Consider the following 20,722-nt stretch of genomic DNA (forward strand, 5'->3'; position numbering starts at 1 on the left):
TTTCCTGACCTAAAGAGCCCCAAGCCCCTGTTTTTCTTAATCACTTTACCGTAAGGGAAATCAGGTCATTTGTTTGCTGATACCCCTACTGTCAGAAGGCAAATTCTGGAAGGACAGAAATGTGACCTTTACCCTACAATCTGACCTAGTACCTGGCTGAATGAATATGCTGGCCACTTTATGTGAAGCCTTTACCTCTTCCTATCCCCTGCAAAGCACCTCCTACTGTGCAGGTGAGGAGCTGAGGCCCAGGGAGGGGACAGCAGGGCGACAGAGCACATGGCAAATCAGGGATGTGAACTAGGCCTACCCAACTCCAGAGCCCAAACCCCAGCTCAGGGTTTCCCCAAATTACCTGATAATAAGAATGTCCTCAAAATGATTGGTGCAAATATTAATTCCCTGGTTCCTGCTGGTTGGGATTTAGGGACATGGGCTGGGACCAAGAATTTGTAATGAGCATCCCAGATAATTCTCTATGGCTCGCCCTCACCCTGAGTATAAAAAATAATGGATTTGATCCTGCTAGGCACTGAATTCCACTATCAAGGAAAGGAAAACCAGGAACATAGGCTTGGAATAAATATGAGGGATTTATTCCAATCACTGGGCAAGAGGCAGGGACCAAACCTGGAAACTGAGCCCAGGAAGGGACCTGGGGCAAGCTGATTACAGGCCCAGAGCAGATGAGCAGGGTTCCAAGACACACAGCTAGTTAGCAAGAGGGAGTGACAGAGGGTGTGGCAACCCCTGAAAGAGCTCTCTCAAGCCTATTTCCTGGTGCAGCAGTGTCTCCCAAATAGGACAAGGAGTGCTCCCAAGCCACACAGGATGTGACTATGGATGTGACTCCAGCTGGAGATTCCTCTTCTAGACTCAGCCTTTAGAACATTCTCCTACTGCTCAAAGCCAGCCCTCTTGTTGATCTTCTGACCACTCCTCTTCCCAGATCCCACCACAGCACTCTGCAAAGGCTATAGGCAAGGCTGGCTTTGGGGGCGGGTGGTGCAGCATGCATGATCACACAGGGCCAGTGTACCACCCTTCCTGTTCAAACCAGAACTGTCTTCCAAGCAGAAAGAAGGCAATGGACCTCAGACAGGCCAAGACCAAACACAACTCCGTGGGCCAAGAGGCACCCATGCTCACTTTGGGCACAACCCAAATATGCTGACAGAGCATATTCTAATTTTCTGCAGCAAGGCCGCTTCAGCTGGAACTTTGACCCTGGCTGGGCTCCCATTTCCTGACAGACATGCATCTCCACCCCCACCTCGCCACAGTATTCTAAGTTCTGTAGTTCTCAGTCTAGCTTCCCACTCTCCTCAATGCCATGCTCCCCAGGCTGGCTATAACCCACAATGGAGAAAAATACAGCGTCCCCAGAAGTCTTGGTAAGCCCACACTCATCTCAGCCCACTGCTCCAAACTTTGTGCCAATTGCACTGGGGCTGAGTGAGAGCTTCCCCGTGACTTATTTGACTACTGTGGGGTGAACAGCAACTGCCTAAGGCCCTCAGGAGAACCGCTACCATGCGAGAACTGCTCTTATTTCTCCATAAAGGTGGCCTGGTATTCAGTGTCCAGTCACAAAGCTGGGCATTCACACTTGGGACCCCAGACCATAGGGACTGCTAGGCCATGCCCAAGCACTCATATGTGTTATTTTTAATCAAATCACTAACTCTTCCTAAAAACAAGCTGATTTATTTTCTCACAGAAGCTTTTATTCGCTGGAGGTGTTTCCACATGACTTGCAGGGAGACAGCAAGGTGCCACCACAGTTGCTATAGGGTCCACACTTTCCTTAGGAGATGTGGTCACACTTCCATGACTGCTTACCTCCTGTCCCCCAGGCTCCTCCTGAATGGGTGCTGAGGAGGGCACCAAGGGCACTAGGCTTCATGTTAAGGACGGAGATGATTACTGAGCACTAACTCTGACCTAGGCACTACTGTAAGATGCTAACCCCATTAATCCTCACACTAACTCTCTAATGAAGGTAGTATTAGTATCCCCACTTTACAGATGCGGAAGCTAAAATACACAGAGATTAAGTAACATGCTAAAGGTCACAGGGCTGGTATGTGGGGTACAAACGCAGGCAGAGTGACTCTCAAAGCCCTGTTCTTCACCTCCATGCTAGACTGCTCCTCACTATAAAGGGCAGGGAACATCTGAGCAGTGAGGGTTTGAGGGGGGCCTTCACTTAGGCGTCAGAGTGGGCAGGGGAGAGGCTAGATTCTAAGATGTCTATCTAGCCTACCAAGGACTTCAGGCAGCTGCAGAAGAGCAGTGCCTGGGCCTGCCCTCAGGGAAAGCAGCTGGTCAGGCTGGGGTAGTGTTTTATTTGTGGTGTCAGGCACTAGAGTTCCATAAAAGGGCTGGGAGTGCTGTAGATCAATCTGGGCCAAAATGGGACTCTACCTACCCACAAGATGATGGACACAAGGCTTGAAACAAACACCCAGCACATACACCCATTTGAATTATACCCTTAGAAGATGGCTCCACTCAGCAGTGGGGCCACAGTTGCTCCTGCTGTCACCCTCTCCTCAGAAGACATCTCTTGGATTGTAGTAGCCATTTCTCTCTCACTCCAATCTTAGCCCAGGAGAGACAAGGTCATCTCTGCAGAGGACTATGTGAAGGCCCCTCTGGATTGGAGACAGACCTACCATCCTAGATCCAGGCACCTATTGGCACAAGAAGCTGGCTGTGACCTCTGCTGGGACCACTGCCCTCATAAGGGCCCCAGGACTTCCATCTCCTTGAATGAAGTTCCCAAGCCATGAAGAAGAATAAGGCAGAATGAAACAGTATCTCTAAAGTCAGCTCCAGGGACTTCTTGTCCAAGGGTCCCTGGATCATCTCCACAAAGACCTCATTTGATGTCAGAGGAGCAGGGCCAAGAGGCTCAGTGGCTTCCTGACCCAGGGAGCTAGGGACAGGGTCAAGAGCATACATCTCTGCCTCTGGCTGCCAGAATTTGAATCCAGGGTCCTCTGCTGATTAGTTTGAAGATTTTTGTCCTGTGTTTGTTCTATGCCCTATAAAATGTGGCACAGGAGATATAAGATGTTGGTGGATTAGGTGAAAGCTACACTTACCTCCTGCCAGGACCTAACTAATATATAGAAAAATCATCCGAATAGCCAACTGAATATATAGAAAAATCATCTTGAATAGCCAACTGATGTATAGAGAAATCATCCTGAATAGCCAACTGAACTACAACTAATATATAGAAAAATCATCCTGAATAGCCAACTGAAGACTAGCTGGAGAGAAGCCTTATAACCAAGGTCTTACAAAGGAGGCCACATCAAGACTGGTATGAGATACGGAGGCGTGAGAGGGTTGGCTGGGCACCCCCAGACAGCAGCTAAATTTCCAGAGAGATAGATCAGCTGAGAAGTTCAGGATTTAAACCAGTGGTTCTCAACCTTCCTAATGCCGCGACCCTTTAATACAGTTCCTCATGTTGTGGTGACCCCCAATTTCATTGTTACAAATTGAACATAATTAAAGCATAGTGATTAATCACAAAAACTATATGTAATTATGTATGTGTTTTCCGATGGTCTTAGGCGACCCCTGTGAAAGGATCGTTCGACCCCCAAAGGGGTCGCGACCCACAGATTGAGAACCGCTAGTCTAAACCCAAAGCCAGGATCCCCAGATCAGAGCACCAGGACCAGGAAAGGCACGCACATAACATCTGGCTGTGAAGAGCAATGGGGTTTCTGTCCAACAGGGACAGATGGCTAGAAATGCAGACACCCTCTTAAAGGGCAAATTCACAAAATTTTGTTCACAGCTACTCACTTATCCTGGGCTCCTGTAGAGGGAGGACATTGAGGACTAGAGCTGTGTGAGGACAGTCTGGAGTTGGTGGTCCTGGGGAGAGAGCTGAGAGGTCAGCCACGAGGATCCCTGTGCTGAGTCATCCCTCCATATTGCAAAAGCCTCCTTTCTCAGGCAGAGCATTTATTCCCCTCCATGCAGCATCAGCCTGGGAGGAAGCAATGGCCCCACCCATTGGAATCCCTCAAGCCCCACCCTGTGGAGCTTATGCCCTACTGAGGAGTATAGTCTGAGGCTCTTTAAGTGATTGAGCCAAACAGACCTTCTGCAGGCAAAGGTGGATCTCTGGATGTTTTGAGATTTTTGCTGACCTACCCCTGGGACCAGTGCTAGTAAAAGCAAACTTTGGTGTGCAGCTTGGTCCTTTTCGCAGCAGAGGGAGCCACAAGCTGTTGATCACTAATAGCTCCAAACAGGTTGTCCAGGATCAGTCACAGACAGCTTCTGACACTGGCCTGCACCAGAGTTCCTCCAAAGAGGCCCAGAACCAAAACACCCAGTGGCCAGCTTCAGACAACAACAAAGCAGAATCCAATAAGCTTCACAAGCAGTACATCCACAGGGTGATATTGGCAGGCACCAAACCCTGCTGAGGTGAATTCCGCTTCTTGTGATCATCACCTGCAGAGCGGCCTCTACACTGTGTTGGGGATTGAGCCTCACTGTCAACCAGCCTGAGGATTGAACCCATGCGTGAATGGGCCAATAGCAATGAAAACACAATTACAACAGGAGAGCTCACATAACACGCACAAGGAACATTCTTAGAGCACCCAGCTCAGGTGATCAGAGAGACAGCTACTGGGTGTCACAGGTCACCTACTCCATAAGGTCACCTTATCAAGAATGGGAATTGTAGCACATCTACCTAACACATAGAAACAAACACAAACAGGCAGCCTAAATGGGGAGACAAAGAAACAGACCCCAAATGAAAGTACAACAGAATTTTCCAGAAGAGCTAACTGAAATGGAGATAAGCAATTTATCAGATATAAAGTTCAGAGTAATAATTATAAGAATGCTCAATAGCATGAAAAATGACATAGGAACCATAAAAGATGACAAGTCAGAAATGAAAAATGCCATACTGAATTGAAGGCTACACTGAAGGAATATACAATAGGTTCAATGAAGCGCAGGATTGAATCAGCGACTTAGAAGACAAGGTAGAAAAAAACACCAATCAGAGCAGCAAAATGAAAAAATAATTTTTAAAAATGAAGATAGTTTAAGAAACCTTTAGGACAACATGAAGCATAATAACATCCACATTATAGGGTTACCAAAAGAAGAGAGAGAGCAAGAGATCAAGAACCTATTTGAAGAAATAATGTCCGAAAACTTCCCTAACCTGGTGAAGAATAAAACACATACAAGCCCAGGAAGCAGAGAATATCAAACATGATGGACCCAAGAGGCCTACACTAAGACACCTCATAATTAAAATGGCAAAAGTTAAAGACAAAGAAGAATCTTAAAAGCTGCAAGAGAAAGGCAGTCAGTTACCTACAAGGGAGCTCCCATAAGACTATCAGCTGATTTCTCAATAGAAACATTTCAGGCCAGAAGAGATTGGCATAAAATATTCAAAGTGATGAAAGCAAGGACTAACAACCAAGGCTATTTTCCCAGCAAGGCTATCATTTAAAATTGAAGGAAAAATAAAGAGCTTCCCAGACAAGAAAAAGCTAAAGGAGTTTGTTACCACCAAACCAGTATTACAAGAAATATTAAAGGGGAAGGAAGAAGAGGAAGAGGAAGAGGAGGGAGAAAAGGAAAAGAAAAAAATCAAAGGAAAAATAAAATGTCAATAAATCATTTTAAATGCAAATGGTTAAATGCTCCAATCAAAAGAAATACAGTAGCTCAATGGATAAGAAAAGAAGATATATATATATATATATATATATACTATCTTCAAGAGACCCACCTTAGAACGACATAGACTACACACAGACTAAAAGGAGCGGACAAAGATATTTCATGCAAAAGGAAAGGAAAAGAAAGCTGGTGTAGCAATATTTATAACTGATAAAATAGACTTTAAAACTAAGGCTTTAGTAAGAAACAAAGAAGGACACCACATAATAATAAAGGAAGCAATCCAACAAGAGGATATAACCCTTTTAAATATTTATGAATCCAACACAGGAGTACCTAAATATGTAAAGCAAATCTTGATGGACATAAAGAGAGAGACTGTCAGTAATACAGTCTTTGTAGGGGATTTTAACACCCCATTGACATCAATGGATAGATCTTCCAGACAGAAAATCAATAAGAAGACGTCCTTAAATGACATAATAAATCAATAAATCAAATGGATTTAATTGATATCTTCATAGCATTTCACCACAAAGCAGAAGAATATACATTCTTTTCAAGTGCACGTGGACTATTTTCTAGGGTAAACCACATGCTAGGACCAAAACAAGTCTCAGTAAATTTAGGAAGACTGAAATCATATCAAGCATCTTCTTTTGACCATAATGCTATGAGACTTGAAATCAATCACAAGAAAAAACTGGAAAACACACAAAGACATGGAGGCTAAACAACCTTTTACTAAACAATGAATGCCTTAATAATGAGATGAAGAAAGAAATCAAATGATACCTTGAAACTAATGAAAATGAGAACACAACAACCCAAAATCTGTGGGACACAGGGAAAGCACTCCTAAGAGGGAAATTCATAGCATTACAGGACTATCTCAAGAAACAAGAAAAAGCTCAAATAAACAATCTAACTTTACATTTAAAGGGACTTAACAAAGAACAACAAACAAAGCCCACGTTTCCATAAATAAATGAGGGGATAAAACAGCTATGGTATATTTACACAATGGAATACTACGCAGCCATAAAAAGGAAGAAAAATTCACCCTTTGCAATAGCATGGGTGGATCTGGAGAACATTAAGTGAAATAAGCCAGTTAGAGAAAGACAAGTACCATATGATTTCACTCATATGTGGAATTTAATGAACAAACTGAACTAACAAGCAAAATATAGACAGAATCATAGAGAATAGGCAGACAACTCTGGGTGGGTGGGTGTGTTGGCGGGATTGAGCAAAAAAAGAAGAAAAAATAGATAGAACTCATGGACACGGACATCAGTGTAGTGGTGCGGGGCAGAGTTCAGTGAGTGGAGATGGTAGAGGGTATGGGGGGATAAATGGTTATGAGGAAAAAATAAAATAAAGATAAAAATGTGGGACAGCAGAGCTCCCACAGAGTTGTTGAAGGCATAGGATGAGAACCTGAGAAGGTCTAATACTAGAGCCCAGCACACAGCACTATTTGGCACATATCCAACAAGCCATCCTTCTGTGTGCAATGCCAATAGCCCTCTACGTTTCCAAGCTTACACTTCTAAAGGCCATCTGACACTAAACTGAGAGAATACTAGACCCCAGCTAGGCTGGACATGCAGCCTGCTTCATCCAGCCAACAGCAACTCAGCCTGGGCTGTGAGTATCAGCATATCAACACAATCTCTGTGGATAGGCATGTCAGAATAAAAAACCATTCTCAGAAATAAAGACACATACACACAAAGAACAAAAGAGAAACAGGTCTTCTGGAAGTGGAAACTGCAGCAGATTCTTAGGGACTGATGTCAAAGGGCACACTACTCATTTGGGATTGAGAGCTAAGGACAAGATGGAGGAATTCCATAGGGAAAGGCCTGCATAGAGGCAGCTTGCTGCAGCCTGCTACATCTTCAGGATACCAAACTCATGTCTTTGATAGCAGCACATCATCCTGGCTTCCCTGCCTGCTCTGACATCAATCTCTCCCCTTGTTTATCACTTTTGCTAGACCTTGTTAAGGAGACAACAGGATATTACAGCTTGGCTGCTGAGGTAATTCAAATCCCTAAGCCAGCAGAGTGGCAAGGGAGAGGCAAAGGTCTCACAAAGCCCTGGTGCTCTGGGATGCAGGGCATGCTGGGCTTGGGACACCACACCTCTCACTCACTGCATTCTGTGGGCCAAGTAAAAAGGCACAGTAAATGGGGACAAGACAAGATTCAGAGTGACATGTGGTAATAAAAATGATAACGACAGCAGTGCCGATGTGCAGGCCCCATTGCAAGCATATTATGTGAATGTCCTCAAATCTTCATGAGTAGTTCACCCAAAAACAGGCTCTAGGAGGTGAAGAAACTTCCCCAGCAAGTAAGTGATGGGGAGGGACTTAAGCTTAGCCCCTGTGACCAGGGCCCCTGGCTACTGAGACATGGACACACAAAACCACAAAGCGCATGGATAGCTCAGTTTTGCCTGCCCAACATCTATTCTCTAGTGATAGCACCCCATCTTCCTCTGGGAACCTTTCCTCCCAACCCCGGCCCCAGCTCCAGGATAAGACATGTAACCAGTCTGGCCCAGTAGGAGTGTGGCACTTGTCCTGGCCACAGGGATGAGCTCCTGGTCCACCAGGCCAAGGACATCCCATTCCATAACTGTGCTTATAACCCCTGGGAAAAGAAGCCTTTTCCTTCTATCCCAAGGAGTAGACAAGCCTGATTGAACAGTAAGGAAACGTAACTTCTGTCCCAAAATCAAGTCCATGAGAGCTCAGGCACTGCTTTCGAGTCATTTTCCCCTTTCCTCTGGCCTCTTTTTGCTCACCTCCCTCTCAAGCTGGCCAGAACTGTGTAACCAGTCATTAGCAGAGGAAGGGCAACCCCACTGATTGGGTCAATCCTCTGGGTAGCTAACCACTAGGATACAGCCCACTATACCCTGGACTTGATGGGGAAGAAATGGGAAGCCAGTGCTGTGGGGACAAGACCACAAAGAGCGGCCTGCACTAAAAACATCTGGAGGGAGGCACCAGTGCCCTCCCAACCCTGGCTTCTCAGGAACTGAGCCAGTGCACCCCCTACCATGTTAAAGCCAGTCTAAGTTGGAGTTCTATCACTTTCGACCAGAGTCCTGACTAATCCACTGAGCAGAAGTGATCTTGTGTGGCTTTGGAATTAAGAAAGAGGCTGGAGAGGTGACAAAAGCAAGACCAAATCCCACAAATCACTTTAGATTTTATCCTGTAGATGAAGGTGACCCACCAGCAAATTGAGGCTGGGTTAGGGCGGCTGGTGCACAAGGCAGGGAAAGGAACAAGATCTGGAGTGGTCCCAGTGTGAGCCAAGGGAGGCTGGATGCAAGCAGTGCTCCCAGGATAGGAGGAAAAGAGCCTGATGGCAAGGCCCTCCTCAGCCAAATATTCAAGTTCATTGCTTACAAGTTCTGCTTTCCCTGACTAGTAAATCAGAAAATCATACAGCCATTGATACCATGAAGTTCAAAGTAGGTTGGGAAAAACAGGTGGAGTCAGTGGACCAGAGGGCTATACAGAAGCATGTTTCCATTTCAATAACTCACTGAGGAACCCTGAGAAGAACTATTTCCTTACAGCCAGGAAAGAACCCTGCCTTACTACATCTGGAACCCCAAATAGAAATTCCACATGAAAGTCATATTGAATGGCAACACGACAAGAGTATCAGCCTCCTATATGCTAGGGATTTGCTGTCCATCATCCCAAGGGGGCACCACACCCCTCCATCCCTCTTTCAGAGGCCCCAGACATTGGCCAACACATAGGGGTCTCTAAGTTCTGAGGAATTAGTGAAACACAGAGAAGCTGAATAACTTGCCTATGGTCCCTCTGAGCTCCCATACCTCTCTCAATTTCTCCTTGCTCTCTCTTTTTTCATGGTCTATGGCTCTGAGTTTTGGATGTTACAACACTGATAGCCAGTTATCACTGGAAAGATCACTAGCCTAAATCCCAACAACAAATCTTACCAGAGGGATTTCCCAGGCTGAGGATCGAGGGAGCCAAAAAGCCCGAGAGGCTGGTGAATCTCAGGATGTCTGGGGTTTACACCATTCTGAGGTCTAAATGGAATCTGGTTTTTCTCCTTCATCCTCTGTTCCCTCAGTCAGCTAATGGGCCCCAGCTGGGAACATGGGCAACAGAAATAGGGGCCAGGGTCTGACAAGCTCTGGCAGGAAAGCCCTGGCCAGGAGGGGAATGCAACCATTTATTTGGAATGGCTGTGCTCTGCCTCTGAGGGAGTTCAAGTGGTCGGATGTGTCCAAGTCAATTACTGAAATCTGACAGGGATGTCACTGGGTTTGGGAGGAGGGCCATCCACTTTAGAGCCCTACCCTGAAATGTCCCCAGTGCACACAGGCACTAGTCACCAATTTGGTTCATGGAGGGCAGGGGTGAAAAGAGGTCAGGACCTCAGAACCTCAGGAGCTCCATGACGAGGGAGAGGCCTCCGAAGGGCACACTGGGTCACTTACAAAGTTGCTCAGGAGGTTGGAGGGTCCTTGTCCAGAGGAGATAAAATACCACTGGCCCTATGGTCTCCTTGGGCTACAGGAGCAGCAGGTAAAGTGGACAGAGCCTGGTCTTTGGAGCTGGACAAATAACTTCAAACACTGGCTCTGCTGTCTAGCTGCTTAACCCTCCTGAGCCTAGATATTCTCCTGTCGGATGGGAATCACAGGAAAGGAAGAAATGAGCAGAGCTGGCCATCAGTATGCAAAGGTTCTGACTCTACTACTAACTTGTGAAGCCTTTTAATGCTAATGAGAACTCAGCTCATGTCACCCTCACAGCGAATCTAAACAGTGAACTGGGGTTGTGGTTGTTCACCAGAAAGTCAAAGTGCAGAGGAATTCAGGGACCTGCCCAAGATAAAGGACTTAAGGTTATTTATTTATTTTTTTACTTCAGTACTTTCCATCCAAAATCTGTATTAGTTTCCTAGGGCTGCCATAACAAATTACCATAAACTTGGTAGCTTAAACAACAGAAATTTATTCTCTTGCACTTTTGATGGCTAGAAATCCAGCATTAATGTGTCAACAGGGCTGGTTCCTTGTATGTAGAGTCTCTAAGAGAGAATGCCTTCCATACATACCTCTCTCCTAGCTTCTGGTGGCCGTGGCAATCACTGGTGTTCCTTGGCTTAGGGCTGCGTAAGTCCAATCTTGACCTCCAACTTCAATGATCTTCTTTTTGAATCTCTGGGTCATTGGACACTCATCGTTGGATAAAGAGCCCACCCTAATCAAGATGATCTCATTTTGAGATCCTTACATTAACCACATCTGCAAAGACTTATTCCAAGTAAGATCATATTCTTAGGTTTTGAGTGGACACATCTTTTGTGGGCCACAACTCAGCCCACTGTAGTCCACCCTCTGGTCCCCAAAAACTTAACACCCATCGCATGTGCATAATACTTTTATCCCATCCCAACATCCCTAAATTCTCACTCCATTATAGCATTAACTCTAAATCCAAAATCTCATCCTAATCATTAGCTCAAAAAACTCATCATCTAAGTCACCTAATTAGGCATGGATGATACTATATGATCCATCTGTGGACCTGTGAAACTAGAAAACGAATAATCTGCTTTTAAAATTCAGGCATAGGAAGAAAATGGGAGGTCACTGGCCCCAAGCAAATTTGAAATCCAGCAAGGCAGATCCATTAGGTTTCCAGGTCTGAAAACAGCCCTCTGCGGCTTGCTCCTCTGCTCTCTGGACCCACAGAGGCTCCATGGGCCCCTGCTTATAGGCCTGCCTCTCTGGCCTCTAACTTTACATCCACAGCTCTGCCTTTGGAATCATTCTTCCTTTTCTTGAAGGATAACATATGTTTGTAGCTGAGTAGTTCTATAAGTCCATTTCCTTCATGTAGAATACCAAAAGTCCAACTGCTTTTTTCCCTCCATTTCTTCAGGTCTCTGTTCCTTTCAGTCCAGGCTGGCAGTGGTTTTGCTAATAACATTCTCAAAAACCTTGTGGGTCTCTCATGTATATCAAGGGGACATATGCCATTAAACCAAAGGGTTCTCTGCAGATCCTTTTAGGGTAAGCCCACCGCTCTTCCTGGCTTCTGGTGAGATGTTTGATTAGATCCTTGAGTCGCACACTTCATCTCATGAGCAAAGGCTGTCCAGCCTTGCCCTGGGTCTTTCACCAGAGCAAGCTTTCTCAAAGAGAATTTCCTACCTGCAGCATCCTTTGCAATCTGGACATGCCAAGACCCTCCCAAATCAAGTGCTGGTTCCTTTTTACTAACAGTTCCTTCTTCAAAACATTCCCTTCTTCTCACATTTACTATAAGCAGCAAAAGAGAAACAGGCTGCAACCTCCATATTTTGCTTGGAAAACTCCTCAGCCAAATATCCAAGTTCAATGCTACAGTCCTGTTTTCTTTGACTAGTAAATCAGAAAATCAGACAGACATTGATACCAAGAGGGCTGAAAGTAGGCTGTGGGAAAATAGGTACACAAAAGCAAGGAGAGCTTTAAATTTATGTTTGCCAAGCACCTTCCACATACACCCGATAGGCAAGTTCCATCTTTATAAGGACAAGAAGGGTAGCCAAAGACCTCAGAACATGTCCCCACTCAAACATTGCTGTCTACTTAACATGGCCGACTAACTCTGTCTCAGCCCTCCCCCATACCCGTAGTCCTAGCATTACAGCTCCTGATCCTGTCATCACAAACCTTTTCCTCCCTCTAGAGCACAGATGAGGAAACTTTTTTCTGCCAAGGGCCATTTGGATATTTATAATATCATTCGCTTAATATAATTCACTTAATATAAATTTATGCTGCTATGAAAAAAGCTCCTATATTTATTGAATTTTGAGTCCCACTTGTGGTTGCCTTGGCAGAGCCAGACCAAATGATTTCTCGGGCATTATATGGCCCGTGGGCCGGATGTTCCCCACCCCTGCTCTAGAGCCTCAGGTACTCTCAATTCAAAGTCTGTCTCCCACAGAGCCATCTTCTGACACCTCCTTCCTACTCTCAGCTGCCCTCCCAGGCTGCAGAAATGTCTTCTCCCAGGGCAGAGGAATATTAGATTAAGGTGGTCCAAAGGAGTATGCCTAAGGGAGCACAAGGAATGGAAAGAAATTTAGCATTTGATTTATTCTCTGTTCCCGCTAAGAATTAACACAGTTACTATTATAATCTTAACTTTGTTAAATATTAAGTTTAGTTTATTTTCATAATTTTGTGCTTTACTTTTTAAGAATTATACTTTTAGTCCCTGCACAACATGGATTTGATTTAATCAAAGGCTAACGGTCTTCACAAGAGGATCCACAACAGCCAGTGGAGGAGGGAATGATGACCCACAGTGCCAGGGAAGGCCCCAGGATTCAGAAGGGCAGGGCCTCACCCTCCAACTCTTGTTGACATGCCAGGGAGCCCTGGCCAGCCTCAGGCCTATAAAAGCTCTTCTTTATTTGGTCCTCCCTGATCAGGAAACTCTTCCTTGTTACTCACCCCTGCTTCTGCAGGAGGAAGCAACAGTCACACCACCATAAAATGAGTAGAGCAGGGAGATTTAAACCTGAAATTTCCTTTACTGAAAAAGCCCTGGCCATTCCCCTCACCCCTGAAATGCCCCTTTCCTATAACCTCTCTGGCTGCCCTAGATCAGGAATGGCCAACATAAGGCACACGTGTTCCCTTGCCCTCCCCTTGCTCAGGGTAGATACTGCAATCATGGCCCTCCTTGCCCCAATATGATAATGAATTTTATGTCAACCGGGCTGTGTCAGTGTATCCAGATATTTGGTCAAGTATTATCCCGGATGTTTCTGTGTTGAGATTAACATTTAATTGGCTAGACTAAGTGCCGGAGTCCAACCCCAGCAGGTCCAGGGGTCCCCAAAGGTGTGGATGGAGTCGGCGAAGAAGGGATGACACAGAGACAGCGTTCAGTTGATCAGCAGCCTAGCCAGGATCTCTAGCCAGGATCTCCAGCCAAGTTCTGGTCTGGATCTCCAGCGAAGTTCTGCTGTTTATTGTCTTGTTACATCCGTATTTATACCAGTTGATTTTAATCCTGTCAATTTCTATTACAAAGGTTAGGGCGTTTCTTATCTCCATTCCAGGGAGTAAAGATTATGTAGCTTAAGCATGATTGTTTTGTAGTTAAAGTGATTAACTACCCGCCTGGCACTTAGTTAAGGAGTTTCATCCCCTCCCTAACTTCAGGGAAAAATCCCTACCTGGGGAAACAACCTTTCTCGGAGAGGTGACCTTGGTTAAAACACACAGCGCTAAGGGGAGCAAACTTATTAAGAACAGTATGCTATATACGCCAGGTCCCTTGAAACATATGCTGTGCAGATGTTTCTATCCTGCAGCGACTGTGTCAAGCAGCAAGGATGGACCGGCTTCCGGCAACTAAGTAAAGCAGATGACCTTCCACAGTGAGGGTGAACCCAATCCAATCAGGTGAAGGCCTGAATAGAAAAAGACTGACATCCCTAGAAGAAGAGGAAATTCCGCCAGCCTTCAGACTCAAATTGCAACTCTTCCCTGGGTCTCCATCTTACTGGTTCACCCTATGGATTTTGGACTTGCCAGGCCTCACAATTTTGGGAGCCAATTCCTTAAAATACATCCCTCTTTCTGTGTACATAGATACATACACATACTTTTGGTTGTGTTTCTCTGGTGGACCCTAATACAGCTAGTGAGCCATATTAACACAGCCCTCCAGGGAGAATTCTCAGCATGCAAAATGAATTCATTTGCCTAGGTCTGTGAGTACATCAGCAGCTGGCATTGTCCCTGGTTGTACATACAGGGCCAAGTGCATGCCATCACTTTCCTGTACTCTGGATTCTTCTAGAACCAGAGAACTGCCCTGGACCCTGAATTCCTGGTACGGTCTTTCTAGTTCTAACTAGCCTTGTTTCCCACCTTCATTCCCCCTGAAGGGAAGGAAAGGGCAGTGAGGGAAGCTGAAAGTTCTTCCTCTAAACTAAAGCCATAAGAAAAGCCCAATGAAGAAGGGAAACATCAAGGCCACTGGACATCTTTTAAATGAGAGCCAGCCAGAAATTCCCAGGAGGTGGGGGAGCTGGGAAGACACAGAGCTATCCATCCTTCTCACAGGTCTCCAGAGGGATGACATGGCATCTACCAGTGGTCACTGAGAGTGTGAAACTCATCTGGATGTCTTCCAGACTGTACGACTGAGCAACACAAGATTCTAACTGTGTTTAATTTGTCTTGCCACCCTGACACAGAAAGCTTGCAGAAAGGAGGTTTACATCTAGCACCTCACTTGCTGACCACATGGTCTTGAGCCTAATGCACCTTCTGGAGCCTCAGTTTCATTATCTATAACGGATATAAAGGATAGCAATAAAGGAAGAACCTTGGGAGGCTCATTGCGGCACATCATGGATCTCAATAAATGGGTGCTGTTATAAGAAATAGGGGAGTGGTAGTTCTAGAATCCAGGCAAGGCATGAAAGGAGATAGAGCAGAGCAGCGCCCGCTGGCCAGTCTCAGGAAGCAGACCCAGCTGAGGACAAAGGGACCATTCCTCTCCTTTGCCACTAGAGAATGAGGGCAAAAGAAAGGACAAGGTAAGACTGACCTTGAGGGCAGGAATCTCCACACTGTCGCCGAGGCTGATGGAGCCTGAGAGGATGGTTCCTGTCATCACAGTGCCCTGGCCTTTGATGGAGAAACAGTGGTCCACAGACATGAGGAATGGTCCCGAGGGATCTCTCGTTGGGATGGAAATCTGGGACGTCAGGAGCTAGAAAAGAGATGCTTGTGCCACACTCTGTCGGGAGAGGACTGGATGGGACAGGGCAGAGGAGGGCAGGCCAGCCCAGATCAGAAATGGGCAACTTCCTGACTGCACTCCAAACTTCTGCCATGCTCTCCGTGCCTTCCCTCGGTGCAAAGGCAAAGGGCACTTGGAGAAGCCTCATCTATGCTCTCCCATTGGGATTACTCCAACAGTCTCCTAACAGGCCAGGCACCCAGGCCCTCACCCACACTGCAGCAGGGGGAGCCTGCCACAGGACACCTTTGGTCACATTGCTCCCTGGCCTCACATGCTTTTCCATCCACCTAATGCCTGCAGAATTTAAGATTTGTCATCATCTAGGGCCTGGGTATTGCTGAGGCTTTGGCTCCCACCACTTGCCCTTTTCACAGACACCAGCCACTGGCAGGCCCCAAAGTTCACCACCCTGTTTAGCCTTACCCTTACTCTCTAGGAGGGCAAATGGGCAACACCACCTCTGGAAAGGCTTTGCTACCCTTTTTGTCTGACTGCATTTTTCCTCCGCATCACCAGTTAAATGCTATTGTGAGAATCTGTTTATTTGTCTCCCCTCGCAGGGCTGTGAGTACTTCCAAGTGTCACCAGCAGCTGGCCTCTCACCTGAGAGAAGGACAAGTGAATAAGGGAAACGGAAAGATTGGGGGAGAGCAGGGCTGTTCCCAAAGGCGATTGCCTGAGTTTGTTAGGACAGGAGGGGTGAAGGCCACTTCTCCAAGCGCCCCCTGCAAAGGGCCAGTGCTGTCCTCAGTTTGTGGTTCTGCTTTTCCCTCTCCGTGGACTCTTTCCACAGTTTCAACCTTAACCTGCCCTCTGTCTTCATGCCATCTATGTGCTCAGAGAGGGTGTCAGAGCTAATTACCACTAAACAAATAAAAACTAAGACCACATTATTCCTTTTATTTTGCTATTTCCTATCAAAAAGTATTTGGTAGTAAATGTTCTAAACTCTTAATCCTGTGATAACAATTCTTTTGAAAAAAGACTAGAGATTTCAAAACAGGCTTGGCCTGAGATGTATGCAGAGGCTTCTTAAAGGAATATACAAACAGTATTTTTGTGGATTTTGCTTTAACAAACACAACTGTCCCAAGCTCCCAGACCAGTACTCTCTAGAGCTGGTGAAAAAGTAACAAAAGCCTTACCCAGAAAATATTGGTTTTGCTACTTCAGCAAGATCAGCACCGTGTAATCACAGAAACAGTGGTAGCACACAGTCACACCTGATCTTGGCTCTGTGGACCCAGGCAGACCCCAAAGCCCACCCCACAACTGACCTGAGTTTGAATCCCAGCTCCACCACATACCTGCTATGAGACCTTGGGCAAGTTACTTAACCTCTCTGAGGTAATATGGGGATAATTTAAGCCTCCCAGGGTCACTGTGAATGTTAATGAGCTTGCATGTAAAGATCTCAGTACAGTGTTTGGTATGTGATAATCATATCTCACCATCACAGTAAACTGATATAGCACTGTTCTGAGCACATTATACACATTAACTCGTTTAACCCTCACAGCAACTCCACAAGGGAAGTGGTGCTATTATCTCCTCTACTTTATAAGTGAGGGAACTGAGGCAAGAGAGAGCAGGTCATGGGCCTAAGGTCACAGAGAGCAGGTGGTGGGGCCAGCACTGCAACCCTCTGAGCTGCCCCAAGTGCCCAGCAGAGGGACACTACAGTCCCTAGTCTCATTGTCATTTCCATAGAAGCATCACCATACCCTCCCTCACCCCCTCCACCCTGCCTGCTGGCTGCCCTGGCCACCCTGTGAATCGCTATGCTCCTTCCCTCTGTCTACTACTACCCAGCCTGGAGGAACAGCCTGAGCCTTGGGCCCTGGGCTTCAGAAGATAAAGCCTCCAGTGTTTTAGTAGAGGCCACAGGACCTAAGCTGTACTGTCCCTGCTGCTGGGCCCATCTCCTTCTCCCTGGCTCACTGGCCCCCAGCCCACTAGTCCAGGTGAGACATAGTGGAGGACCTGGTACAATCTGAAGGACTGAACAGATGGCATAGCCCCAGAGTTCTAGACTGAGAGGATCTGCTTTGTCTGAGTGGAGGTATTTGACAAGAGAAAGGAAAAAGAAAGGCTTAGAAGGGTAGAGGCCCTCAGTTCTGTTTGGGATTAATGGGGCGGGAGGGGGGGGGGGAGTTTAAAGGAACCACCCCAGAATCCTTTTGGGGGACAGGAGACAGGGGCAGAGGGTGATGCTTCTCTGTCTCTCTCAGGCTGAGCAGGACACAAAGGAACCTGCCTGAGCAGAAATGGGGACAGAGACCAACCTGATTCAAGCTGACAATACCTCAATGAGCTCTGAGATGCCCTGTGGAGCTTCTGTTTCGGGGGCCTCTGGTCCCCCAGGTTTGGCCGCCACAGATATAATTGGTGCACCTCGGAACCTGGAATAGAAAAACAAGTCCCACCATAGTTACAGAGATCATCAGCATGGACACAGAACACATCTGAGAAGCACCTGGTACAACAGGCCATCAAGCCCTATGGGTATTCATTCTCTCCTTTCCTCCTTTCAGAAGCACCTAAAAAGAGAGTGCCACCGTACCCCACCTTATCATGTGGTCTTAGTTTTTATTTGTTTAGTGATAATTAGCTCCGACTCCATTTCTGAACACATAGATGGCATGAAGACAGTGGGCAGATGAGGAAATGGAGTCCCCAACGGGAAATGTCTTATATTGAACAACACAATTTAAAAGTATGCTCCTGGATTCACAATGGAGGGGAAGTACACAGTGGTTTCAGCTGCCTGTGGGGCACCACTTACTCATGGGTGTGTGATGGCCAATGAGCTTTTCCCCAAACCTCAGAAATGGGAACCCTGGTGCCCACGGGCTGGTCCCAGGAAGCCATGGCACAGCTTGGCGAGCTCAAGGTCCCATACTTGCATGGACCATCTCCTGTTCTCCAGCCAGCCCCTGGGGGCGGGAGCTAAGGTGGCCATTGTTTAGTGGCTGCGTTTGCAGCCACCCACGTGGGTTAGGAGACTGGCTTCAGACCACAGAGTTGCTCAATGCCAAGCCCAAGGCCTCCAAAGTGGGCTTTCTTTGGCACAAGGAGGGAGCCTGGGTTTGACTGCCCGGTGGCCTGATGTTATTTATTTCACACTGATTGTGCCAGTTAATTGGCGAGGCCTGGAGATAGGGCTGTGGGGAAAAGAGTCTGGTTCCTTCTCGCTGGAGCTTTTTGTGTAGGGATAGTGCTTAGAGGGGAGGTACTAGAAGCAAGGAAGCCTCACGCTCTGGCCCCCCTTTCTCCAGACTCAGATATTGCTGGGGGGCTTTCCTGGGGGACCTCCAGGAAGCCCTAGACCTCCCCTCCCCCCGCTGCCCAATGCAGCTTCCTGGGCAGCTGGGCCCTGAGGCCTCTCAGCCTCTGCTCTTAGGCCCCCCCCACTGGGCCTGATGGTGGGGACACCCGGTTGAAGCAGCTGTGGCAGAGGTGACATTTACAGTGCAGGGGTAAATGCTTGTGGTTAGAGGTCACATAGTAGGTCGACCCTATTCCCTCTCTTTCCTAATAATCTGGGCGGGTGGCTGGCTGGCTGGCAAGGCCGGGACAATGGCCCAAAACACAAAACAATAAAAAAATCAATCAATAAAAGTGTGCTCCTGGGTTTTAACTTCCATTTTCAGAACCCTCCCTGAGAAGGCAGCAATAAATCCTGGCTCCCAGGCCTCTGACTGAAAGACCCCTTAAAGAAGACCAATAAATACCTGCTAGCCTCCTGCAGAGACTCAGGAAAAACTTAGGTGACCGAAAGTCCCTAAAGATGCACCTGGGAGTGCACCTCCACCATCCCAGTCTAATAGAGGCCAGTCCTCACAGGACCTTCCCAGAGAGACCCTTTTCTTTAAGATGACATTAATTTATCTTTTCCATTGGAAAGGGAAAATATACAACCCATAACCCATCATTGTGGTGTGCTTTCTTCCAGCCTTGGTTTTCAACACATTGCCAAGAGATTATATTTTTCATATTAGAGGCCCAGCTCGTGAAATCGCACAGCCCCGCCCACCCGCGCACACCCATCTGTCTGCCATGCTCGCGCCCACCCACCCGCCCACCCGCACTGCCTTGCTGCACCCGCCTCACCATGCCCACCTACCTGCCGTCCCGCCCGCCCACCGGATCGGAGCCAGTGGGCCGCAGGGGAGGAACCGAGAGGTGCTCCATGCACCTCCTGGTGACCGGTCGTTCGGTCGTTCTGGCGTTCTAGCATTACAGCCACTGGCCTTTTATAATATAGATAGATGTGGTTATAGTACGTATACACTTTCATAACTTGGTTTATTTGCCATTATATCAGAAAGAATCTTCTGTTGCATGACAATGTACTGAAACAAAACATAGAAGCATGTGGAGTTGGGTGTTTGACCCTTTTCCAGGCTCAGGATAAGCTGGCCTTGCTGATTTCCTGAACATACTACATACTGGGGCACCCTGGCTTCTGGCAGCAGCGGGATAGTTCAGTAGCCCCTGGGATACAAGAAGCCTCTCCTGCCTTGGGTTTCAGAACAAGACTGATGTCTGGGTTCTAGAAGCACAAAGGACTCCAACCCAAGATCTGAAGAAGAGCCCTGAGCCCAGACCCACAGCTCAGAGTGTGCAGGCAGGAGCTGACCTGGAGCACATTCAACTGCTTCCCCTGTTCCCAGTGCCCCACATGTCCTCCAGACTCCTCTTGGCACATAATGGGGTGAGCCAGGCCCAGACATACTGAATGTGCATGTAGGCTAACCTTTGTCAAATCACAGAAATGACATAAACAGTATACATTTTAGGTTTGGAATAGAATTTTAAAAAGCCAATATTTGTTAATACCTTATTTTACTCACCAGTCAAGCCAGACACAAAACCTACCCCTTGATCTGACTGATTTCCATGGAAATTCCTAGTACAGTGTCAAACACACAGTAGTTGCTCCACATGTTACATCTATTATACATAGTAGTATGAAGTACCTACTATGTACCAGGCTCCATGTCAAATACCCCCTCATAATAAATACTGTGAGGCTGAACTTATCAGTTCCCATTTTACAGAAGAAGTATTAACTCAGAGAGATGAAGTAAATTGTCCAAGACCAAACAGCTAGTCAGACACATAGCCAGTATGGAATGCACACCTTATAAAAATCTCCTTGGCGGCAGCCAAATCACTTGAGATTTTGCA

The 20,722-nt window shown here is 46.7% G+C and overlaps 1 protein-coding gene across 2 annotated transcripts in view; it reads right to left on the reverse strand.

Annotated features, from left to right (window-relative positions):
* Positions 1 to 20,722, reverse strand: part of EEFSEC (eukaryotic elongation factor, selenocysteine-tRNA specific) — a 247,075-nt gene that overhangs the window by 113,576 nt on the left and 112,777 nt on the right. Inside the window, exons 3-4 of one of the 2 annotated variants that reach the window (XM_036322731.1) lie at positions 17,835 to 17,931; positions 15,332 to 15,496 (exon numbers count right to left, since the gene is read on the reverse strand). In XM_036322731.1, the coding sequence (XP_036178624.1) occupies positions 15,332 to 15,496; positions 17,835 to 17,931 (262 nt within the window). The remainder of the gene's footprint in view (positions 1 to 15,331; positions 15,497 to 17,834; positions 17,932 to 20,722) is intronic. The other variant, XM_036322732.1, reaches the window with a different exon arrangement.

This window comes from Myotis myotis, unplaced genomic scaffold (assembly GCF_014108235.1).
Source record: "Myotis myotis isolate mMyoMyo1 unplaced genomic scaffold, mMyoMyo1.p scaffold_m19_p_9, whole genome shotgun sequence".
Lineage (NCBI taxonomy): Eukaryota > Metazoa > Chordata > Mammalia > Chiroptera > Vespertilionidae > Myotis > Myotis myotis.